The sequence below is a fragment of the Tubulanus polymorphus genome, chromosome 5 (assembly GCF_964204645.1).
Source record: "Tubulanus polymorphus chromosome 5, tnTubPoly1.2, whole genome shotgun sequence".
Lineage (NCBI taxonomy): Eukaryota > Metazoa > Nemertea > Palaeonemertea > Tubulaniformes > Tubulanidae > Tubulanus > Tubulanus polymorphus.
Window position 1 is genome coordinate 1,280,465 of NC_134029.1, and position 24,210 is coordinate 1,304,674.

The window sequence follows — 24,210 nt, forward strand, 5'->3', positions numbered from 1 at the left end:
GCCCGAGATACAACAACAACGATTTTAAGATGTACATTCAGTATTTTATATTTTCTTATTCAAACATTTTTCCAAAAATACAGGATGAAAGAAGATTAATACAACCTACAGTAGAACTCATTTCAGTTTTCGTCAGATAATTTTTCACATAACTGGAGTCATTTTCGGCCCGGAATCTGTATTTCAAACTCATTTCATAAAGTGTAATGTCTTTATTTGAATTCAAATCATCAACAAAATGATCGTCCCAATAACGATGACTTGAGCAGCGGGTTTCACGATACTTGTATTCAACACAACGCATTTTCTGCTATATCAGTCTTATGTATTATATGTGTAAAGAGCGACACTGTTCATAGAATCAATTATCTCATACAGAGATATTCAATAAGTCGAGTACAGCGCGGTGTCTTCCATACAAATTAGAACATCAATAGCTCAGATCAGAATACACGTAATATCTGCATCAATAATAATCACACAATCCACCGGTGATTATAACACAGCTCACACCTGATTCAACATGGCCGCCAATAATTCATACTGAAAATAAAACAATTCATTATACGTACTACATTTAGAAAGATACCATTCATAACTTTAAAATTTATTGTAGAAAAACAGGTAAAAAAGAACAGCGAATTCATTGCTTAATTCGTCGTAGGTGTGCGAATCATTTTTTTGACAACTCATCCAAATTACGACTTACAACTAGCAAATTGAATTATAAATCCAAATTGGGATTCCAGAAACTTATCAAAATGAGAACTAAAGCGAGTTTGACCTCAACATTGTAGCGAATATTTACCTCTTTCTGCTTTTCTTGTTCTTCATGAATCAATTCATCCAGAACGTCTTGGAATCTTTGCTGAAACACAAACACAACATTCAATAAATTTCCGACGATTGAATTTCTAAATGAGATTCAGCGAATTCTATTATTACCCGTAAAGCCAGATTATCAATGGCTGAGATTTCTGCCTCTTGTTTCTGGCGCTGTTCTTTTAATTCTTGAAGCTGTTGACCCAATTCTGACAATTTCATCTCCAACTCAGCTACGGAAAAACAAAGAAATAAATCTGTTTTAAAATCATTTCTTACGGATTAAGAATTTCAGATTCGTGTTTATGATTCTTACTGTTATCGACCGACATTTGTGATACATCGAGGTCGTCAGTTTGTGGAACGGTTTCATCTCTTACAGCCCCTCCTCCTTCTTCATCATCTTCACTATCCATAATATTCACATCTTTATCATCATCTTCCTCTTCACTACTGCTCACTTCACCGAATATATGCTCAGCTATGGAAACAAATGGACATTAATAATAAAACTCGAGAATGAACCAAAGGAGTTAAGATCCCTAGAACTCAATTCGGATCTTTTGACTTGAGAGTGATATCTGAGTTTGATCGTACAGTAGACTCCGCTCAAGTCTGATCTTTTGACTTGAGAGTGATATCTGAGTTGGATGGTACAGTAGACTCCGCTCAAGTCTGATCTTTTGACTTGAGAGTGATATCTGAGTTTGATGATACAGTAGACTCCGCTCAAGTCTGATCTTTTGACTTGAGAGTGATATCTGAGTTGGATGGTACAGTAGACTCCGCTCAAGTCTGATCTTTTGACTTGAGAGTGATATCTGAGTTTGATGATACAGTAGACTCCGCTCAAGTCTGATCTTTTGACTTGAGAGTGATATCTGAGTTTGATGATACAGTAGACTCCGCTCAAGTCTGATCTTTTGACTTGAGAGTGATATCTGAGTTTGATGATACAGTAGACTCCGCTCAAGTCTGATCTTTTGACTTGAGAGTAATATCTAAGTTTGATGACACAGAAGACTCCGCTCAAGTCTGATCTTTTGACTTGAGGGTTATATCTGAGTTGGATGGTACAGTAGACTCCGCTCAAGTCTGATCTTTTGACTTGAGAGTTATATCTGAGTTGGATGGTACAGTAGACTCTGCTCAAGTCAGATCTTTTGACTTGAGAGTTATATCTGAGTTGGATGATACAGTAGGAAAAAATAAGTCCGGCTTGAGAACTTCATGTTTTGTTGGTCGAGCTGATAAGATCTGATTGGAGCAGAGTCTATTGAAGCAGTGATTAGTATATTTTACCGAGGTTAGTGCTGCTGTCAGCGTGAGATATTACACTCGGTTCATTCGTTGTTTCTCCTTTTAATCTTTCACCGGGAGCCGAATCATCGTCATAAATTATTTCCCATTTAACATCAATAGCTTCGTTATCAGCGCGGAATAAACGCTTCACTTCCTTCTCAATATCCGGCTGTTCTGTGTACTAGAAACAATAATCAGTGAAAATACTGCGATAGAGAGGAGGGTGGCATTATTACCCAAATAAACTGAAGGGACACATCATTACGGTATCCAGGCAAACTGACATCATTCAAATAAACATCATAAGTAAATTACCACATGAAAATCCCATTAAAACTTACATTTTTCTGTAGAGTTTTTCTGAATCGTTTTTTTCTGACGTTTTTTAGGGGTGGAGTAACTGAAATAATAACAGTATGTTTAATACAGAGAGCGTACTGTGCAGGTACACGGTGTACTACTGTGCAGGTACATGGTGTACTACTGTGCAGGTATAAGGTGTACTACTGTGCAGGTACACGGTGTACTACTGTGCAGGTACACGGTATACAACTGTGCAGGTACACGGTGTACTACTGTGCAGGTACACGGTGTACTACTGTGCAGGTACACGGTGTACTACTGTGTACCCGGTAGGTACACGGTGTACTACTGTGCAGGTACACGGTGTACTACTGTGCAGGTACACGGTGTACTACTGTGTACCCGGTAGGTACACGGTGTACAACTGTGCAGGTACACGGTGTACTACTGTGCAGGTACACGGTGTACTACTGTGCAGGTACACGGTGTACTACTGTGTACCCAGTAGGTACACGGTGTACTACTGTGTACCCAGTAGGTACACGGTGTACTACTGTGCAGGTACACGGTGTACTACTGTGTACCCGGTAGGTACACAGTGTACTTCTGTGTAACCGGTAGGTACACGGTGTACTACTGCGCAGGTACACCGTGTACTACTGTGCAGGTACACGGTGTGCGTGGTGTTCTATAGGCCTAATACTGACGTCCGTGAGGATAGCGAAATTTTCTATCTTTATCTTTGTCTTTTTTCGATTGAGTTTCTTCATCAGCGCTGTCACTTGTATCAGCATCTTCTTTACACAATAACATCTAAAACACAAACACACACGTACATTAAACACTTGATCCAGTTTCACAGTTCAGGAATCATCCGAGGTTTTAAATCGGTTCATTAGTCAAATTTCAACCCAGAAAATTCTGTGGATCTAGGTCCTGAATATATCAGTGATTTCAATATTTACCTGGCAAATATCAGCAGTTTTATAAAATGTTTTTTTATCCGTGGTTTTTAGACATTCAGTAATACAGGGAAGATCGTGCAACTAAAAAGAAAGTTAGAAAAGTACAAATAACTTCTAATTGAGACCCTCTGTGGCAAGCGAGGATGATTCAGTCTGTGGCAAGCGAGGATGATTCAACCTGTGGCAAGCGAGGATGACTCAACCTGTGGCGAGTGAGGATGCGAGTAGCGGTACTTACAGTAGCTTTCAGATATTGTCCCCCATAACGAACGCGTCCAACTCTTTTATCAAGCGGTACTTCTATCGTTAATTTATCTTTTAAATTCATCGAACCACTTTGTATATCGTGTTTCAAAGCTAAAGCCGGACCCTGTGAATATAGAAAACATTTATCGATCCATCAACATAACAATATTCCTCACTGGACACGGATTTGAAGACTCCTACAGCACAAAATCCTGTGCAATCTCGTGATGCTATCTATCAATCATCAGGGATCAGGTCCCAGGATCAAGATCCCCCAGAAAAAAGTATCTATCTTGTTGGGACCTCCAAATTACTGAGATGACACAATTTACAATAATGTATGTACGTGGTGTAAATGCTGAATGCGGACAGATGGAGAGATGAGAAATGTTCACAGATGAATAAACTGTCAGTCAGTATTTGATACTTACAATCGGCATCCGTAAAATGAATTGTTGTTCTAAATCGAATGCGTCATCTTTCCTCTGAACCTGAGAGGGTCCAGCTCCGATCTGATGATGAGCGGATGAGAGTTTACCGGGAGGTCGACCAACTGTACCACCTCCTTCCCTTTTACCTCCTCGACTCTTACCCCCGAATACTCCTCCTCCTTTCTTTTTCGATCCTTGGTTTTTACTCTTGAACGGAATTTTCTTTTTTATAAATAACGGGAATTTCATGCCTTTATTTCCAGACATTTTCAATATTCATTTATTTGTATTTGTTTGGTTATTTTTGGTCAATGTTGAGATGACATTTCGACAAATCTAGTAACAAACCCTAAAGTGCGGATTTGGCTTCATAACTAAAATGCGGATTTGGTACATGAATAAAATGAGGATTCGGCATCGATTTGAAAATCACTTGCGGACAGGAGGATGCTGGGTCCCAACTGGTTATAATCGACTATCCAGATGCTACTGACGACTTAGGATCGCGACTTTCAAGACCTCGTTGCCCAATCTGTGACGCCGGCAATCACGAGTTGCAGGCGGGGTAGTTAGTTACCTAATCGTTGGTGGTAAGCTTTTTATAATCGGATGGGCTTATACCAACGTTAGGGATGACAAGGACCAAAACACGGTTGAAAAAAGTAACACTTCAAAAATATACTTTCTATTCACTTCAGTCTACAATTAATGGCTTAATTCACAAACTAACACAGGTACCTTTCGAAATAATCCAATTTTATGTATGTTTCGAGTGATTAATCAACATTATTTTGAGAAATTAATTAATTTCTCCACAAATTTCGCCATTGGCCGCCATTTCTCTGTATTGCACATGTGGCATGATAAGACAAGGGGACCTACAAGGATTTATATAAAACTTCCAAGACGAAACGACAATTTTTATTTTTGATGGTTTTCCAACTTGTATTTCAAATCTTCGTGTTTTCCATAACGAATAATGAAACAATAAATTTCTGGTAAAAGAAAAATGTGTATAAGTGTTGATTTCTTCATTTTTTTAAATTTCGTCGTTTCGCTTCGTTAGTTTGTGCTGTTGTCCTGGCCTCAGTCCACAGGTGCCAGCACCTCCAGTAATTTTCAAAATGGCAGCTGTTGACTGGACGGAAATTTACTCTCACTTTACGGCCGATTTGCACATGGATTAAGATCGTCAGGTGAGGTGTTATAGGTATCAGACAAACTACGAATCTGTTGTGCGTCGATTACAACAAAAATTAGACAGATATCTTAAGAGACAATGAAATGCCAGGCAAATTACTCGTCAGTCAAATTGGCTGACGAAGATTTCATACAAAAATGACCTTCCCATTCCTGACTGTGGTTTGTGAAAATATCCGATCGTGAAACTAAACCACAGACAGGTTACTGACTTACTGGCGGGGTTGACACCGAGTTTCCGTTGAAATCGAATGGAACTTTGATTGGCCGAATTGAACCAAAATAATTGATAGACTATTATCAAAAACAAAATAGAAATTTAAACACTTAAAGAGAAGTTTATTTCTAATCAATAGTATAATAATAGTAGAAAAGATTATTATTTGGAATGTATTCAAGAACATTGCACTTGAAAAACTTTGACAGCTTTGTTTTCAGGATTTCTTACAGAGAATGGAAAATGACCATCAAAACCATGACAGGCAGCACCTAAAATATCAATGAAACATTTTTATCACGCATTGAATTGAGAAAATCATGATACGATTCTCAATGTCTTCTAATGAAATTACCGAAGTTTCCATTTATATCAGTAACAATTAAAGCACCACTAAATGATGGATACTTTTTAATAATAGGAAGAATTGCCATTCGCCCAGCTTCACTTGGAGTGTATCCTTGCTTTAGATATTCAACAGCCCTGAAACTGAAAACGACAGAAATTCATCCATCAAATCAAGGACTTTACGAGATTCATAAATACTGGCGCTACAAAAATACCTGGGAAGAAAACGCATCATGAGATCTCCATCACCAGTAGCTGCAGCTCCTCCAGCATCAGAATCCACATACACCCCTGCACCAGCAATCGGTGAATCACCAACACGACTACAAACATCGATACAACAATTAAACACAGTAGACGCCGCTTGCCACCGAGCTGACTGCTATCGGATTATCTCCTGACAAAATGTTTGAAATCTTCTTACTCCAGCACCCAGCAACAAAATCAAATCAGATGCAAGCACCACAGTCTACCGCATGTACAAATAAATATCACCTTGCAATAGAATAAGTATCGGCAAGTTTTTAACTTAAGAGCCACTGTTGAGAAAAGTCGTACTGTCTACAATTCCTTACATTACTGTTAGATCGGGTAAATTTGTGCAACAATAAAATGAAACATACCCGGGTATTTTATGAATAGCACCGTTAGTTGAAGTACCGCCTGCTATTCTCTGTTTATCATCTATAACAATCATTCCTATTGTATCGTGGTGACGTTCATCGGTGTGTTTATTATAACGAAGTGATTGTTCGAATTGTGCTGTACTAGGAGAGTACGGACCACATGACTTCAAAGGATCCGGCCTCACATTCTACAATATAAATCAACATTGTATTCATTATTGATTAAATGAATTTCAATTCTATGATTTCAGTTATCGGATGAAACTCACATGCCAGAAATTCGGTTGGCAATTTGAAGACTTCCATTTTTTCCATAAGGAAATAGATTCAGCAGTGCGTAAATCAGTTTCTTTAAAGCCTAATGAGATTGAGAATTGTGTCGCTAAAAAGATTAATAAAAACGATTCAGTCTCAGTCACAAATTGATAAGACTCAATTTCAAACCCGACTGTTTAGTTACAGTATAAGGCCCAGTTGCTCAGAGTTAACCAGTTGATAGTCAACATAATTAAAATTGATAGTTCATCGTTACTTTCGCATTCATCTGCCGATCATCTCAGAGCAACTGGTCCCTGGATGCATAATTTGATACTGAATGAAATGAAAACAGGTATCAATCTGCAGCTCCAACCAATCCACTTCAGTGTGAAATGTGGACGATCAGTTTCTGAAAGTGTGCTGATAAAATGAGCTGCACATTGAGACTATGATGTATTCCGATAGTCAGTCCAGTTGATGAGGACTAACATGATACCGTACGTACCTGATTCGCCAACAAGTAAAGTATGTTTAGTGTGTTTCATCACGGAACGAGCTACGGATATTGCTTGTTTTATTCTTCTCAGATCTCCAACTCCTCCGACATCATGAGTTTCACTACAAAAAACATTCAAAATCATTAAGCAAAAAATTAACCATTTCTACAAATTCTAGTGTCAAAATTTTCATATTTTGGGTCCTCTGCTTCTAAATTTGCGGATTCTTTGTTCATGTAATTCTATCATTAGAAAAGTAACTTCAGATGATAATTGATGAAACAACCCACCCATCCATGATTACAGCATCTAGCGTTGTTTCTCCGCGTTCGTCGGGACTACCACCGAACCCTACTGATCCATCGCACTGTAAAATCTCACATACCGAACAACCGATCTCTACCGCATCCAGGTAATTACCAGACGATGATATCACGTTATTCCAAGCTGAAACAATCATCGTCATTTTCGTTTCGTTATAAACAACAATACAGCTTCATTTAATTGCATTGATCGAACTTATACAATTATACTTCCGGGTTTGGAAAAACAACCGATTAGTGAAAGAAAGACTATGGTTTTCTTATTTCATACGAACCGGCTTGAGTCGAGTTAGTAAATGCCCACGTATTTATCACTAGAGGTAATCTGTGGGAAGTTTCAGAACTCAGTGAAGTCGAGAATATGACCAATAAAATCAAAATTCGAAAATCATTGGGCGCCGCCATATTGTTTACACGTGTTGCGTCAAAACATGTTGTCTATTGTCTAAATGTGAGAGAGCATTCATCAAGATAATACACTTTAGAGCTAAAATAAATACATGATAATCTATGGTTATTACAATTTACTGAAATTCAATTTTGAACTTAAAATCATAAATGTCAATGTAAATTCAGAGAACTTTATTGAGAATGTTTTCCCAGGCTTTTTAGCTAGAGTATGACAATAATTAGATTAGTGGAAAAGGGGCACCTTTCTCAAATTTCTTTGGGATATCGCCTCAGGACCCCTGTTACTAGCACTGATTAAAACAAACAACAAAGAACAAGCTTTGAATCAGTAGAGTGCCGCAGGGCGTTATGGCATACACGTGTTCGAATTCTTATAGTGTGTTTTTAAAAACTGGGTCATGTCAGTAGTGTGGAAACAGAAATGTCTATGGTTGAAATATCGGCGTGAAGTTTTTGAAGCGGGAATGCGATGTCTACGCGGGCCAGGTTGCGGAAAACTTAATTAGAAATCTCATCCATCGGGTTATAATCTCCTCGCCGCGAAAACAGTGGTTTTTGCTCCCAATCCTCACACGTAGACTTTTTATTGAAATCGACGATTACGTCACCAGTCAACAGAGCAAAAAAAAACAATCAGCTAAACTAATTAAATTTAACTTATAAATAATATATTTTCTAAAATGTCAATATTTACTACAGTCATCCTAAAAACTATATTTACAATAATTTATCAAACAACAAACACCGGACAATCATTTGATCGGAATATTTTCACATACAAAGAAAATGCAACAATTATAATCAACATAATTATTCCACAACTCGGAAAGATTTGTGGAAGAACGACATAAAACTATGGGAAGAATAGATTAATGAATACCTTTTCATTTAAAGCCAACTGTATCACATATACGATATATTTGATTATCAATACTTGTGCGAGTAAAACTATAACTCAAAACTTAACCAGCTCTCAAATAGACTACCAGGGTTTCACTTAACCCTAAATGGTCCCTTAATCGAAAATCTGGGGCCAACGTTCACAAAAACGTTTTTTAACACTTAAATAGATTTGATTTCTGCATTTTTCAGCTTATCTTTTCTCGAGTCAACTGATTTTTTACTGGATTGAATACAAACAATTCCTGAGCAACTAGATACGACAAATACCAATGAATGATTCATTAGATTCAGTCGAAAATGTTCAAATGAATAGATTCTAAATTACCTACTGGTAATTCTATGTTTAATATACATGTATAACGCAGCAGGATATCGAAACAATAAATCACTTAATTTATCAATAAACCATTGATCGTCATCATACAATTATTGTAAGCCAAACATTCTGCTTTAATCAATATAATACATGAATATATATAAACGTCTTTGTCATATAAATATTTTGATTGGCTTTGATTGATTGATTGATTGATTGACTGATTGATGATTAGAGAAAAAAAATGTTATTCCATACAGAATAGTAAATATATGTACAAAAATACCTCACTACATCGTAACTGAGTATTGAATGATCAGTTAGTGATTACACAGGGGATCATTCATTCATTACGTACGCATAAAATTTGAATTTTTCAACCCCCCTCCCCCTCTGTACGCAAAATCGGCCATTTTTTCATATACATTAAGCATTACAGTACGCACTGACCCCTCCCCCTCCCCTAATGCGTACGTAATAAATGAATGATTTTTAGGTAAAATCCCAGCAGAAGTTCAATTTGAGTCGATGGTCATGTCTAGAGGGAATGTAGGTAATAATCCCCCAGGTAAATATCCCACAAGGTAAAATCTCCCCTAGTTTAAATCCCCGCAATTTCAGTTTTCAATCAAACTTACGTATAAAACCTAAATGAAAATAGATAATACTTTTTACACTAATATCTAAATATGAACATAGATATTTTAATATTACTTAGAAATATATTTCTTTATAGAAATTTACAGAACTATGATAAGGTGATTTTTGATGCATGTAGCTTATAGTTAATAGTCACAGAATAATGTCATGTATGCACATAGCCTAAAGTCAAAGATTATCCGAGGTGAATATTGTGATTAAAAAACACCATTGAAAATTGGAAATATTTGAAATCTATCACAGTTTTTCAACATAAGAATATTGGAAGTATTTTGTTTAATTTTGGTGTGAAATCAAATTTAGGGAGATTTTTACCTTGGGGGGATGTTTACCGGGGGGGGGGGGGGATATCTCTTACTGTCTAGAGGGTGGGTTCAGCCAAGTAGATTAGGACGCAGTTCACAGTTATTAATTGACGCTAAGGATTAAGATTTTGAAAGTAAACTAATTTTTACCTAGAGAATGGAACTGGTTCCAGGGTTTCATAGGAACTGCCAAATCTGAAAAAGTCTGCATTTTCGAAGCACAATTGTTTAAAGGGCAATATCTTGTCATTAAACAGCAGCTAAAAGGGTCCAGTTTTCAAGCCACCATAAAATTAAGGCAAGGGACACCTTGCAAGGCTTGCAGGCACTGGGGTCACCCTGCAGAGACTGCAGGGGTTACTCACTAGAGACTAGGGACACACCCAGCAGAGACTGGGGTCACCCTGCAGGGATCGGGGACACCCAGCAGAGACAGCGGACACCCAGCAGAGACTGGGGTCACCCTGCAGGGATCGGGGACACCCAGCAGAGACTGGGGTCACCCTGCAGGGATCGGGGACACCCAGCAGAGACAGCGGACACCCAGCAGAGACAGCGGACACCCAGCAGAGACTGGGGTCACTCTGCAGGGATCGGGGACACCCAGCAGAGACAGCGGACACCCAGCAGAGACAGCGGACACCCTAAATTGATACCCACAAGTTGAAATTCATTTATTCACCAGTTGTTGAAATGCTTTTCAATGATTTGAATACGTGCGAAATACTGATTCTCGTGATTGACTATCGTGCAGTAATACTGTATCTGAGACTTGAAGACTAGAATCATCATCATCATCATCATTGAAATAATCGCGGAACTCTCGCTGCTCTGGAGCGCCCCCTACAGTCATGGCAGCATCTTTACGAACTGTCGGTAGATTCCTCCACGTTATATTCATATCTTTAAACGCTTGTAGCAGAAATATCCCGGCGATGATCGTGAAAAAACCACTCAAATTACCGACGATATCTAAAATGCTGAGGCGTCCCCATTCTTTAAACAAAATGGCCGACGCTAGCATTACGAATACGTTGAATATAACGTATAAAATCGGAGTTACGACCGAAGTGTTGAAAATATCGAGAGCTTTGTTGAGATAGTTCATCTGAACCGTTATACAGAATACGACCTGCAGTAGAATGAGCCAGGTTAACCAGTTTGTAAACTGCTGATTGCCATGTACTGTTTGCATTATGGCGACTCCTAATCCCTTACACGCCATCACCGATAGAGATCCGATCGAACCCGATATCGTCAGATAGATCAGAGGATTCGTCTGCCCGAATTTGGGCGCGAGCCAAAAAATCAGCAGGACGTTTCCAAATACGATCGCGATCGCGTAAACTATAAATGCTGAAACAAGATTTAGATATGAAATTAGAAACAGATCACAAAAACTGTGGCAGAATTATCCAGCTTTTGTCCATTTCAAGTTTGCATGAGAGGACGTCTACCCCATCCATTCAAAGAAGACTTTTGGCAAACCTTCAATACAATGTAAAATGGATTAAAGTGGATTAAAAACAGACATTATAGTTCATCTGCCCGTCTGTGCTGGTCCTATTAAGAACTTTATGAGGTCTTTCTGTATGTACCACTAATACTGACCGAGCTAGGCCACTCAATGTCCTCTAAAGCAAAGTTGAAATAGACATTATAATTGAAAGTATATTTCACACGGTAGACTCTGTTTACCCTGCAGTGGATTGCCTCGAATTATCACGAGCCCCGTCTGATAATATATCACAAATTGTCCTGCTTGTGCTTAAAACTCACCGATATCTTTCATTTTTTCGGCTAACTCATACATGCTGTTGATTTCGGGTTCTTTAGGAGCATGTATGACGACGACAGTTGATCCCAGTATACAAACAGCGCAACCGACTTTACCCAATAAATTCAATCGTTCGTTGAGAAAATACGACGATAAAATGGCGCTGAAAAAAATAAACAACATTTCAACATCAGTCGTTGGAATGACAGGAAGAGAGATGAGATTTCCATTCGTAACTCGCGCTTACCTGACGAGAACGCTGAGAGCTCCGAGAGTTGTGACTAAAGTCGCCGGAGCGAACGCGAATGCGGCGAAATTAAACCCTTCACCGGCTCCCACTGAAATAATAAACACGAACATCGATCCAATCAGCACCGTGACAACAGACTCACCTTTACTCGTTAGCAGTCAAAAAACTGATCAATTCTTACATGCATTTTACTATCATTTATTATATCATTGGAAAAACTTTCTTTTTCCCTGATTGTCAATAATGTAATCAGTCAACTCAACTCTGCTGATTAGAGCAGAGTTTAATGCGTTGAAATTCAACTCACTCAGTAATAGGCCAGCCCACCACATCCATTCTTTCAAGTATCCATGGCCCCCAGCACCTGAAATATATCAATATCGTTCTAAATGATAATCGAATAAGTGCATTTTATCAGCACAAAAACGAATCTAGAATTCATAGAACAAGTTTGAATGTCTGTCTGAAAGGTGGTTTCAAATCACCAGTCAAACACGCCTTAATAAATTCATCATCGTTGTGACCCTGGTTCCCACAGTTAGATGAATTCAAAATTCCCAAGTTTTTCCCAAGTATTTCATGGGTGAATTTTCAATTTTCCCAAATGGAAATGAACACATATCGTCATTCAACAGTCAACATTTTAGCGGTGATTGGTTTATCGATTTTTATGTTGATGAAAATAGAGATGGCTTCGGTAATGTGAATATTCGATAATGATTTAAAAGCAGGTACCTGCTCTTGATCCATGTTTGGCTAAACGAAGTAAACCTTTCTTCTTCAATATAAAACTGGATCCTATGAATATCGTTGATAAAACTGCTAAGAAGAGACCGATGTAGAAATGTCTTTGGGCATCAGGATTGTCAAATTCCATATCAATAGTTGAATTATCAGATGATGATGAATTCGTGGAATTTTCACTAGGTTCAACCTGAATCATAGTAAACAATTCATAGTTAGTTTCTTGTAACAATTTTTGATTCTTTATAAGTAAGAACAGGGCTGGATTCATGGAGACAGTTTGCTGAAAAGGGCAGATTGTTTAAAAAGGCAGAAATCCACGTTGGGTGAGTTCCGCCGAGAGGAAACCAAAATGGCGGTCTGAAAATTTAGCCGGGAAGGGGACAGGGGAGCAGTTGCCCCATAAATTTTGGAAAGTGTCCTTTTTGCAAATATAATTGTTATATCCTACAGAACTGCCCTTTTTCGGGTTTCTCTGCCCTACCCCTCTATAATTCAAATGCTAGGTATGGTCCTGTTCAGTGACAATAAAGAGTCACTAACTAAAATTGTCCAAAAAAAATTGCCATTGTTTGGGTGCAACTTGTGTATGAGGTGAAGTGACTAATAAAAAATATAATATTTGCCAAGGAGTGAATATTGACTTAACGAAGGTTAATATTTACTTTTCATTTACACAATGAGCAAAGAATAAATACCAGGTTCTCTTCTAACATAGATTTTACCCTATGCATATATTAATGTAAACCAAACATTCTGCTAAGTGACCTATTCCTATTTTTCATTTCAATGTTATGACGTTTTTAACTTTTTACTGCAACTCGAACAACTGATTTCTAGGAGAAATGAAACCAATTTTTCCTCTAAAAATTCAACTTCTCTGTAGAATAACTTGACTAAAATCCGATTACTTAAATAGAAAACATTACGAAAAATTGATTGCATTTTTTTACTCTAAAACCTGCATTTTCAATACAAGAATACGTCAATCCAGCTATTTAGAGATAAATGACTTTAACACAGAAGATCTGAACAGCAGCTTGTTGCAGGATTACAGGAGAATCAGCAGATTTTATAGAATCTAAACAATTAATGATGATTCAACAGGTTTTCTATTCATTTCTCCTGTAACTGAATTACAACCAGTAGGTAGAATTACCACCACATTTTACTGACGCCAGAGAAGTCAAAATATTGAACACGAACTAGAATCTAACTTAAATTGGCAACTGTGGAACTGGATTCATTACTTAGAACTTAAGTTAAGGTTATCAAAGTTTACCTTTGTTGGTGAATAAATTGTTGTAGTCGCTGCCATAATTAAGGATGATGTTTTTCGAAATAAAATCCCAGAAGTTGTCGCGGTCATATTTTTGCAAATTTGAAGAGTCAAGAAAATGACACAGTGCACATTTGTAAATCAGTTAGAAACCGTGAAACTCAAACTGTTCTTTTAGGATTAAATTTCTAATCCGCATTCCAATAATTTCCAGTATTACGAATGAACTTGAAGAGATGAGAAAGTTTAAGACACGACGATAGTCCAATCAAAAATCTTAAAATCTAGTAATCAATCGTAATGAGTACAAGTGTAGTTCTAATATATCCCAGCTGCACACTACCAGCACGCCGGTGACAATAACTGATATGCGAGTGGCTAAGCAACAATCATCGGATACCCACAGAATGTGAAAGCTACCGGTAATGACATCTATTATAGCAGAAAAGCGACACTCTGACGCGGAGATTAGATTTACCCGGTTTATACATATGTACATTATTACAGAAATTGTCATTCGATTTTTACTTCATCTTTTGAGGACTTAAAAAAGCAATGAGTACCTTAATGGACAGAATTTATTGTATTCTTCGTGTTGAATAAATATATCGATGATTTCATAAAATAGATTATTCGTTCAGGGCTGTACATAGTGGGGCAGTGAAAAGTGCCAATATTATTTCTATATTCAATTGAAATTTAATGTAGAACCCTTCACAAGGGACCGACAAGGGACCGCATTTTGTTATTGGCTTAAGAGAGTTTTTGTTAGGACCTAGAATTGGTATCTCTAAAGATGGTATAAAAGTCCCTTGATGATTATGTACATACTAATCAATCTAATCATCGAGTATGAAATTAACCAAACTACTAATAATCAGATCTATGTTTACTAATTTACTAATCAACGAGTTCAATTAACCTAACAAGAAAGGGAGTTTCTATCTTCTTCATTAATGATGATGATGATGATGATGATGATGATGATGATGATGATGATGATGATGATGATGATGATGATGATGATGGTGGTGGTGGTGGTGGTGATGATGATGATGATGATGATGATGATGATGATGATGATGATGATGATGATGATGATGATGATGATGATGATGATATAAACTACCGGTACCCTTCTTCCGGGTTTCTCAACATTTAAATTCAAATGACCCTGCAGTAAAAGCTTCTTGTTGAAAAGGGCAGAAATATGTGACGTTTGTGCGATTAAATGTCTGATACTTACAATTTGTCTCTCTTCAACAGCTACAGGAACAATAAATTAGATGAATTGAGCGGACACCGGGGGCTGACTGCTGAATTAAAATATAAAAATATGCATTACATGGGTAACAGAAAGAGCTGACTGATATTTATCACACATAGCCTAATAGCAGCCATTGTTTAAGGGAAATTATTCAGTAATCTGTTGGTGGTTTAGTTTCGCGACGGATATTTTCACATAAGCCCATCAAAAGCTTACCAATGATTAGTCAACTAACTAGTATCTAGCAGGTGTTCCTGAAACCAGGGGAACCTAACCCCGGGGAAGGTGGGCAAATCAGACGGCAGTACGGTTAGTTACCAGCCCGGGCCAATTGCTCAAAGGTTGGTTCAAGATAACAGCTGATAAACACTAGTGGTAACTCTAACTAATCTTTGAGAAACTACTTGTCCTGCTGGTTACTGACTCACTGTCTGTTGCTGTGTTGTGTGTCAGGGGACCAGTGTTCTGATAGGGTCCTCCTAATTACCGAGATGATGCAATTTACCGAGATGAAATGAAGTGGGCCTATAGCATTTTTGTTAATTTCTTAACCGTTTTAACACTTGAAATCATGTTATATCAGTAATAAATACCTTCTCGAGTCATATTTTACGTATTTTGCCAGATATTTTGTAGAAAAAATATTGACTTCAAGTTCATCATCTGGGTTACCAATAAATTCCGTTGAATTTGATTCTGATACGCTTTTTATTAAGGATTACAGAAGAACATTGTGCCAAGCTCTTATAGTGTTCAAGCAGAACTTTCGAATTTGTGATACAATGATTTGAAGACTACCTGCGTCTGAAGTGAGGTGTGAGGAGTGTCATATACAAACCCGGAACCGAACTGACTGAGGTTTGTGATCTTTGTTTTGTTTTCGATTCCGATGTAAACACGAATAAACATATTCTCATCATTTCCAAGTAGTCTAATAAGTAGCTACTACACTAACATTCATAGACGCTAAACTTACTGTATAAAAACGAGGTAATTAATTCAGATTATATCAAACTTTCGCCTTTCTTAACGCAAGAGGCTATATTTCTAGAGAAGGGACAACCGATAAATATGGAAAGCTGTCTCTTACAGAGGTGACTGAAGTGGCAATAAAGAATTGAATTGAATTGTCCTCTGAGTCTGAGTTCGAGTTCCTCTAATCGGATTGACCCTGACAATTAAAAATCAATTAATTACACAGTGCCTATCTAATTCATGAATCATTTAGATTTTATTTAGTTATAGGATAATGCCTGAGGCTTTATTTAACCGTTTAAAGGACTATTATGTGGACAGCACAACATGCCTACTGCGACAATCATATCTATCTTATTCTTATTGTTATATTAAAGTAAAATGTTTATGTCTTGTAAATACTACTTGTAAATATCACTCTGTACATCTCGACCCGAAAGGTGTGTATCAGTATAATAAAGAGTTTATTGAATTGAATTGAACTGAATATTCGATACAGTCGCGAGGAAATAGTAAACAACTTCGTTATATAAGAAAAATACTTCCGCGTTTGGTTTCAATGTCGAATCAACAGCAGAAACTGATATATCTGAGGGGCTGGAGATATACAGCACTTGTCGGAGGATTGATTGGGTTAATAGGAACTGCTATGTATTTCACAGCTGTTGATCCGTACATCAACCCCAATAAATGGCGTAAGTTTTCTAAAAAAGTACTAATGTCTATTTATTAATTGATGAGACCTGTTTTTCTTGGATATTTTGCTTACTTTTTGGGGTACATACCTCATTTATGTCTTAACAGAATGCCAAAAATCGCGGACAACAACTGAATATCCGATATATTTCCAGTTCTGTACCAATTAGATGGATTGGCAAAAAGACTCCTTAAGTCCAGTTGAATGAGAGAGAAAATCCTCCATTTTGTCAAATTTCTTGGATTTGAACATTGTTACCATGCCTACGCCACCCTGATTTAGTTGTTGAGACCCCACAAGAAAAATAACTTCATTTCGTAGGCATGGTGACAATGTAAAAATTCAAGAAATTTGACAAAATGGAGGATTTTCTCTCTCATTCAACTGGACTTAAGGAGTCTTTTTGCCAATCCATCTAATTGGTACAGAACTGGAAATATATCGGATATTCAGTTGTTGTCCGCGATTTTTGGCATTCTGTTAAGACATAAATGAGGTATGTACCCCAAAAAGTAAGCAAAATATCCCAGAAAAACAGGTCTCATCAATTAATAAATAGACATTAGTTTTGACCTGACGGTGGCAGCACCTATCGGTAACGCGTTTTTTGTCTAATTGTACTAGGATCAGTACAGAAAATTACTAGAAGAGATATCGATCAAGATGAAATACAGCCTGGAGGTAATTTGAATTGTAAAATTGATCATAAATGATTTTCTTTGGTTTTGTCGTGTAAACGGTCTTGTTTTCTTAACACAGGAATGAGAGTCTGGAGTGATCCATTTCGAAAGAGAGAATGAAGGAATCGTAAATTGAATTCAGCTATATCAGTAGTTTATTCATTGTGTGTTAGCAAAAAACGATTTTTTTGTAATTTTTTTCATGTAAATAAAAATGTACATAGTGATAGCATATAATTGTAATGTTCTGCTGACTGTAGTTCTTCTGATTAGTTGGAGAGTGCCTGGATGTTTGGATAGAGAAAAGCATCAAACCAACAACAAAAAAACGATATTCTTAGTATGGACTTTCCTAAATTTACACGATGATGTACCGTCTAATCCAGTATGGAAGCCCCTAGGTGACATGGGATAATTTTTTTCACAATTTCGACTTATTATGTCAAATTTCGAGATAATAAGTCGAAATTTGACATAATAAGTCGAAATTGTGAAAAAATTATCTCGTACATGTCACCTAGGGGCTTTCGTAAGTACCGGTATCAAAATTAAAGGAAATAATGTGCTTTTCAAATGAATTAGGAGTGGCAAGCATGAAGTTTCTGGCGGGATTTCGGATGATGCTTCAAGTAATTAAAAACAGCCTAATATGTCTCCCGGCCTCATCAATGGAATCAGGGAAGTGTCTCTCATTATACACTTCCCTAATTGAACCAAGAAGTTTTTTTAATTGAAAACTCGGGATCTCCGTGATAACCGTATGAATGATGATTAATCACGAGATGGTAGTGCCAGGGTTTTCCCTAATGACTCAAATAGCACTTTCCACGTGCATGGTGTGAACTACACGTTTTTTTACCAGGCGGCGGCTAAATTCGGAGAGGGAAGCTGTTGGGAATCAAGTAATTTATTTTATGGCCTTAATAAAGTTCCACGATATTGTATAGCTGGCTACACTGGCGCGTATTCAACCCAGTGGAACCTTCTATATAAGCTCTCAATGTAAATCCATTCCATAGAGACACAATTGCGGCTATTCAGAGTTGTTGATATCATTTATACGGGCTATTGAATACGTCACCGGCTGACCACGGTGTACACAAGCATAGACCATTCACCTCCGCTCTCTCACACTGTGCAGACATGCTACCGTGGATTCTCCTCCTGGCGATTTTCGCTGCGCTCCCGCTCCTGCTCCTGTTCCTGCTTCCTGAGGAACGACGTCTTTATGTTTTATGTGTTACTGTTCGTCTCTGTGCTGTCCTGTACTGTTCCGTGTTTATTAACCCGTTCTTTTTTGCAGGTTCTAACCCGTTTTATTTTTCAGGGCCGATTTCTCTGTCGAATTTCAATGTTTTCAGGAACAAAACTAATGTCCGAAAGCGTCGGCTCTCCTTCGCCGGTCACGTCTCGAGGATGTCAGACAAAGAGTCGGTCAGGAAATTCTGCCCTCTACGCGCCCTCATACGGAACACGAAAACCAGGATGACGAGGCCTCACTGCCCCCACCTATCTGCAAAGTGTGCTGAGTGATGTCAATGACGGGCATATCTGTGAGATTGCACGGGATACAAATGGAGCGGTTATACTGGATTGTCACGCTACTAGCATTCATTGTGTCCTTGTGACCGCCCGGATGAGGGATGATTCTACTGTCACGCTCTTTGTTTCTGGTATTCTGAGTCGGCTGAGGGATGATTCTACTGTCACGCTCTTTGATTTCTAGTTTGAGTGCTAGTTTTCATTGTGTCCTTGTGACAACCCCGGTCAGTGGATGAAGTCTCTTGTCGGCTTGTGAGTGTTAGTTTCATTGTGTCCTTGTGACAACCCGGTCAGTGGATGAAGTCTCTTGTCACGCTTTTGAGTGCTAGTTGAGATCCTGAATCTCAACCCGGTCAAGCTGGTTGTACTGCGCTATTTGTGTTTCGTGCAATTTTACAGGTGTGTCCGTTTCTGACGTCGCCCAGTACATCCTGCAGTTAGATGGGGAATGTGAGGCGTCGTCATCCTGGTTTTCGCATTCTGTGTGAGGGCGTGTAGAGGGCAGTATATTCCTGGCTGGCTCTTTGTCTGGTGTTCTCGGCATGTGACCGGCGACGGAGAGCTGAAAAGCTTTCGAACATTAGTTTTGTTCCGTACCAGGTTTTCATCGCTCTTCTCTTTTTTTTTCATTTCAGGACTCCCAAGAAGTTGAAGAAGAAGATGGTAGAAGGCGACTACAGAAGATGCCGAAAAAAGAATAGTGAACTCCGCAATCTTGAAAGTTAAGTTGATTCACATATAAATTAGGATTAATGATGAAGAAATGTGTGACTACAAAATGTTTTTCTTTTTCTCAATTTCAGCTTCGACGACACCCAAGAAGACAAAGAAGTACTTCGATTTTGAAAAAAGATTAAGTAAAATCGACCGACGATCACGCAACTATATCTGTACTTCGATTTCCAAAAAAAATTAGACAAAATTATCTTCATCCTTGTAAACTTTTGGACTACTTATATGAAAAAAAAGACCAAATATTGTAAAATTATCGAAAAAAAATGATGTAAATTCGACCGACGATCACATAACTATATCTGTACTTCGATTCCCGCCTGTTTCGCTCCTGGCAGGTGTATCACGATCGTAAGGGACACCAACTCAAAAGTCAAACGCGAGCTCATCAACTAAGATCTGCCGATTAGAGAACAGTGCACAGAAGGGGCCAATTTGGATGAAACTCAACCAACCAACTTAGGAGATCCTCCGATAATGAACCCAGCCATCATAAAAGGTAATTTGATATTTGATACGAACTTAGAACATTTTAACCGATACTGAACCCAGCAAACTTGAAATGTGATTGGCTGTTTGTTGGATATTCCGGAAATTCCGGGAACTTCTGATGTAATTGGGAAAGCCCATTGGGAAAACCCAATGTGGAACCCAAAACAAAATGGCGAGCATTTCATTCGACTAGGTATCGTATCGTAGGCTATTCTAGGTATATTATTTATGGAAATTATTATGATAAATTCTAAATGAAATATTTTGTCATTACAGGATATCTTCTTTTAATCATTGCAGCTTAATTTAAACTATAAGAAAAAAACCCAGCTTGAGATCAACTACTCGTCCAAAATCGACCAACTGGAACAGCGCACAGATGAGGCCAGCTAACTAACCAACTAATAGGATAATCCCCGATAACCAAGCAATCATAAAAGGTAACTTGATATACATGGAATTATTTCGATAAATTCTAAATGAAATATTTTGTCATTACAGGATATCTTCTTTTAATCATTGCAGCTAAATTTCAACTATAAGAAAAAACCCAGCTTGAGATCAACTCCTCTTCCAAAATCGACCAACTGGAACAGCGCACAGATGAGGCCAACTAACTGACCAACTAATAGGATAATCGCCAATAACCAAGCAATCATAAAAGGTAACTTGATATACATGGAATTATTTCGATAAATTCTAAATGAAATATTTTGTCATTACAGGATATCTTCTTTTAATCATTGCAGCTAAATTTCAACAATGAGAAAAACCCAGTTTGAGATCAACTACTCATCCAAAATCGACCAACTGGAACAGGGCACAGATGAGGCCAATTAGAATCCAACTTTTCAACCAACAAACTTAAGATGATCCACGCCAATAACGAACCAAGCAATCATTAAAGGTAACTTGATATACATGAAATTATTTTGATTAATTCTAAATGAAATATTTTGTCATTACAGGATATCTTCTTTTAATCATTGCAGCTAAATTTCAACTATGAGAAAAACCCAGTTTGAGATCAACTACTCGTCCAAAATCGACCAACTGGAACAGGGCACAGATGAGGCCAACTAACTAACCAACTAATAGGATAATTGCTGATAACCAAGCAATCATAAAAGGTAACTTGATATACATGGAATTATTTCGATAAATTCTAAATGAAATAGTTTTCATTACAGGATATCTTCTTTTAATCATTGCAGCTAAATTTCAACTATAAGAAAAAACCCAGCTAAATTCAAACTCGTCCAAAATCGAAAAGCACAGATGAGGCCAACTAGAATCCAACTTATCAACAAACAAACTTAAGATGATCCACGCCGATTATGGACAAAGCAATCATTAAAGGTAACTTGATATACATGGAATTATTTCGATAAATTCTAAATGAAATATTTTTTTCATTACAGGATATCTTCTTTTAATCATTGCAGCTAAATTTCAACAATGAGAAAAACCCAGTTTGAGATCAACTACTCGTCCAAAATCGACCAACTGGAACAGGGCACAGATGAGGCCAACTAACTAACAAACTAATAAGATAATCGCTGATAACGACCCAAGCATAAAAGGTAACTGGATATATGTGGAATTATGTCGATAAATTCTAAATGAATTCAACTATAAGAAAAAACCCAGCTTGAGATCAACTACTCGTCCAAAATCTACAAACTGGAACGGTGCACAGAAAAGATCAGAACTGAACCCAGCAATCTTTAAAGGTAAGTTGATATACATGAAATTACCTGTATATAGAAATTTCAGTCCTCATATGAACATCATTTCATAAGTGGCTATCATCAAAATCTATTTACCGGTCCACATGGCTGAACTTTTATCTTCACTAGTCTTAAACAGTGATGAACTAGTCCTACTACTGCAATTAATTATTGGGGTTTAAATCAGCAATTGACGTCAATGAATTTTACTTTGTGAAAAACAGGGTGGCTTGTAATTTTAAATGACATGTAAATTATGATAAATCTGTCTGAAATGTTTTGCTTTCTTCACTAATTTGTTTCAGCCAAACTACATCTCGGAAAAATTGGCCTGAAGAAGACACTCACAAGTAGATGAATACTGATCGACCCATTTTTAGAAGTTGAGGAGCCAGCAACGGATTAATCACTTAACGATGGATTCTTCTACAATCGGTGGTTGATTTCTATAAAACATTTTATCAGGAGCAGCAGAGACAAAAGTGTATCTTATAAACATTGATTCGAGCAGCAAAACTAATGGATTATTTCATAAACACTGGATTCAGGATAAACATTTTTCTAAAAGCAGCTAAGACAATAGTGTATCTTATCAGGAGCAGCATAAACAATTGTGCATCTTATAAACAGTGAGATCCAGGAGCAGCGAAGACGATAGTGGACTTCTGAAGTAAAGACAGTATTGATTTTTTTTTACTTACCACCCTTTTTCGAACCAGTATGATGGATAATAAAGCGTATTTGAGGAAACTATTTTATGATGTGTTATGCAATGTGAGAGTCTAATAAAAGCTAAGCTCCATTAATTCACGATATTGGTATTCGATCCTTGGTTAATAGACGAGTCAATTTAGGTTAGTGACTAGGGGTAAATGGTCGCGTCGAGCGCCTAGTTTGGACTCGTAGGTCTGTTGAGTTAACTCCTCAACTGAGATATAGTTTCAACATGATATTGTGAGTTTAATCTTCGTGCTTACCATAGTTAAACAAAGTTAACCTTACGCTTTCCAGAGTGAGTGAATTTGTAGCTTAATGTTTTTATTTTGAACTGTTTTTAAATAACTCATTTTAGCAGGGTATAATTGTGTAAGAATAAAACGACATACACGTTCGTAGGATCTTCCAGTTTGAATTTGTGGTTTTTATGTTGGAGACTTTTTTGAACTGAGGGACTTCCTCGAGTACATAAATACCTGTCATTTAGGTATAAATATTGTTGCGGGGATAAAACGACATGTTCATGTCAATTATTCATAAAACACTGATTTATTCAGGTCCTATCGAATAAAGTTGAGCTTTGACAATTGAGATCTCAATCTCGATGTCATTTGAAAAGTTGACATGATAGATTCATATTTCATGAAATATAACAAAGTGTCGGTTATATTGACCTCATGAATTGTCAAATTCATAAGCTTAGACTTTCAGACTAGTCCAACTTTCGGTGTTTTATGGATCAAAGTTTACAATTGTGTATTTTTATTTTCCTATTGATGCAAATTGTATAAATCAGCTGTAGTGGAAATGTATCGTAGATAAAGACTTCTAAATACCTTCAAAATCGACCAAGCTTTCAACTTTATGCAGTCGCCATCTATCCACGTTATCGTAACTAATACGTCAATGATCAAAGAAGTCCCACAATTGGAATTTTATATGAAATAATTTATTTAAACGTAACCACAACGTTTCGGCTAGTGGCTAACGGCCATCATCGGGTGGAATGAACAGAAAACAAGTAACGCAGCATATAAACTTACAGGACATAAACGAAAGCGATGTAAACAGCGAGAACGACTGTAAACCGAACAAGTGACAATTTAGTCTAGCACGGTACCTAGCTGTCGTTCCCCAAACACCTACGGGCTGAGCCGGTCACAACGACTGGTATTCAGACTAAAATGAAAACAAC

The 24,210-nt window shown here is 37.5% G+C and overlaps 4 protein-coding genes and 1 long non-coding RNA gene across 7 annotated transcripts; 2 read left to right on the forward strand and 3 right to left on the reverse strand.

Moving 5' to 3' along the window:
* Positions 1–87: 87 nt before the first annotated feature.
* Positions 88–4,349, reverse strand: LOC141905920 (transcription initiation factor TFIID subunit 7-like). Its single transcript, XM_074795025.1, has 10 exons — positions 4,070–4,349; positions 3,631–3,762; positions 3,393–3,473; positions 3,135–3,240; positions 2,466–2,524; positions 2,125–2,305; positions 1,139–1,303; positions 946–1,055; positions 809–868; positions 88–543 (listed from the first exon to the last, which is right to left on the reverse strand). The coding sequence occupies exons 1-10, from the start codon at positions 4,334–4,336 to the stop codon at positions 508–510; spliced, it is 1,197 nt and encodes a 398-aa protein (XP_074651126.1). The 5' UTR covers positions 4,337–4,349; the 3' UTR covers positions 88–507.
* A 1,303-nt stretch (positions 4,350–5,652) lies between these two features.
* LOC141905691 (N(4)-(Beta-N-acetylglucosaminyl)-L-asparaginase-like) lies at positions 5,653–7,948 on the reverse strand. The gene is made up of 8 exons (XM_074794666.1): positions 7,814–7,948; positions 7,506–7,662; positions 7,224–7,336; positions 6,730–6,842; positions 6,458–6,648; positions 6,050–6,157; positions 5,842–5,975; positions 5,653–5,758 (listed from the first exon to the last, which is right to left on the reverse strand). Exons 1-8 carry the CDS (start codon positions 7,941–7,943, stop codon positions 5,664–5,666), a joined length of 1,041 nt encoding a protein of 346 aa, XP_074650767.1. The 5' UTR covers positions 7,944–7,948; the 3' UTR covers positions 5,653–5,663.
* A 707-nt stretch (positions 7,949–8,655) lies between these two features.
* LOC141904896 (magnesium transporter NIPA2-like) lies at positions 8,656–16,510 on the reverse strand. 2 transcript variants are annotated; one of them, XM_074793507.1, is made up of 8 exons: positions 16,427–16,510; positions 15,430–15,499; positions 12,896–13,094; positions 12,468–12,524; positions 12,158–12,248; positions 11,913–12,073; positions 10,816–11,489; positions 8,656–10,328 (listed from the first exon to the last, which is right to left on the reverse strand). In XM_074793507.1, exons 3-7 carry the CDS (start codon positions 13,035–13,037, stop codon positions 10,834–10,836), a joined length of 1,107 nt encoding a protein of 368 aa, XP_074649608.1. In that variant the 5' UTR covers positions 13,038–13,094; positions 15,430–15,499; positions 16,427–16,510; the 3' UTR covers positions 8,656–10,328; positions 10,816–10,833. The 2 variants fall into 2 exon arrangements, with proteins under 2 accessions (XP_074649608.1, XP_074649606.1); XM_074793505.1 differs by having other exon boundaries at positions 8,656–11,489.
* Positions 16,511–16,929: 419 nt separating this feature from the next.
* Positions 16,930–18,029, forward strand: LOC141904897 (small integral membrane protein 20-like). The gene is made up of 3 exons (XM_074793508.1): positions 16,930–17,120; positions 17,747–17,803; positions 17,882–18,029. Exons 1-3 carry the CDS (start codon positions 16,985–16,987, stop codon positions 17,920–17,922), a joined length of 234 nt encoding a protein of 77 aa, XP_074649609.1. The 5' UTR covers positions 16,930–16,984; the 3' UTR covers positions 17,923–18,029.
* Positions 18,030–18,618: 589 nt separating this feature from the next.
* Positions 18,619–23,108, forward strand: LOC141904898 (uncharacterized). 2 transcript variants are annotated; one of them, XR_012619217.1, is made up of 8 exons: positions 18,619–20,575; positions 20,869–21,008; positions 21,094–21,232; positions 21,318–21,475; positions 21,561–21,698; positions 21,783–21,927; positions 22,014–22,301; positions 22,604–23,108. It is a non-coding gene; the product is annotated as an uncharacterized LOC141904898 (long non-coding RNA). The 2 variants fall into 2 exon arrangements; XR_012619218.1 differs by lacking the exon at positions 21,561–21,698.
* The last annotated feature ends 1,102 nt before the right edge of the window (positions 23,109–24,210 follow it).

What these genes read in the sequence shown, in the direction of transcription:
- LOC141905920 (XM_074795025.1), bottom strand. Translation starts at nt 4,336, where the DNA reads ATGTCTGGAAATAAAGGCATGAAATTCCCGTTATTTATAAAAAAGAAA. An exon ending in TCATTTTACGGATGCCGATT is followed by an intron (nt 3,763 to 4,069) that starts GTAAGTATCAAA and finishes CTATATTCACAG; the next exon opens with GGTCCGGCTTTAGCTTTGAA. An exon ending in ATTTCGCTATCCTCACGGAC is followed by an intron (nt 2,525 to 3,134) that starts GTCAGTATTAGG and finishes TTATTATTTCAG; the next exon opens with TTACTCCACCCCTAAAAAAC.
- LOC141905691 (XM_074794666.1), bottom strand. Translation starts at nt 7,943, where the DNA reads ATGGCGGCGCCCAATGATTTTCGAATTTTGATTTTATTGGTCATATTC. An exon ending in GCCAACCGAATTTCTGGCAT is followed by an intron (nt 6,649 to 6,729) that starts GTGAGTTTCATC and finishes TTTATATTGTAG; the next exon opens with AATGTGAGGCCGGATCCTTT. An exon ending in TGATATAAATGGAAACTTCG is followed by an intron (nt 5,759 to 5,841) that starts GTAATTTCATTA and finishes TTGATATTTTAG; the next exon opens with GTGCTGCCTGTCATGGTTTT.
- LOC141904896 (XM_074793507.1), bottom strand. Translation starts at nt 13,037, where the DNA reads ATGGAATTTGACAATCCTGATGCCCAAAGACATTTCTACATCGGTCTC. An exon ending in CAAACATGGATCAAGAGCAG is followed by an intron (nt 12,525 to 12,895) that starts GTACCTGCTTTT and finishes GATATATTTCAG; the next exon opens with GTGCTGGGGGCCATGGATAC. An exon ending in GCTCTCAGCGTTCTCGTCAG is followed by an intron (nt 12,074 to 12,157) that starts GTAAGCGCGAGT and finishes TATTTTTTTCAG; the next exon opens with CGCCATTTTATCGTCGTATT.
- LOC141904897 (XM_074793508.1), top strand. Translation starts at nt 16,985, where the DNA reads ATGTCGAATCAACAGCAGAAACTGATATATCTGAGGGGCTGGAGATAT. An exon ending in CATCAACCCCAATAAATGGC is followed by an intron (nt 17,121 to 17,746) that starts GTAAGTTTTCTA and finishes TAATTGTACTAG; the next exon opens with GATCAGTACAGAAAATTACT. An exon ending in AGATGAAATACAGCCTGGAG is followed by an intron (nt 17,804 to 17,881) that starts GTAATTTGAATT and finishes TTCTTAACACAG; the next exon opens with GAATGAGAGTCTGGAGTGAT.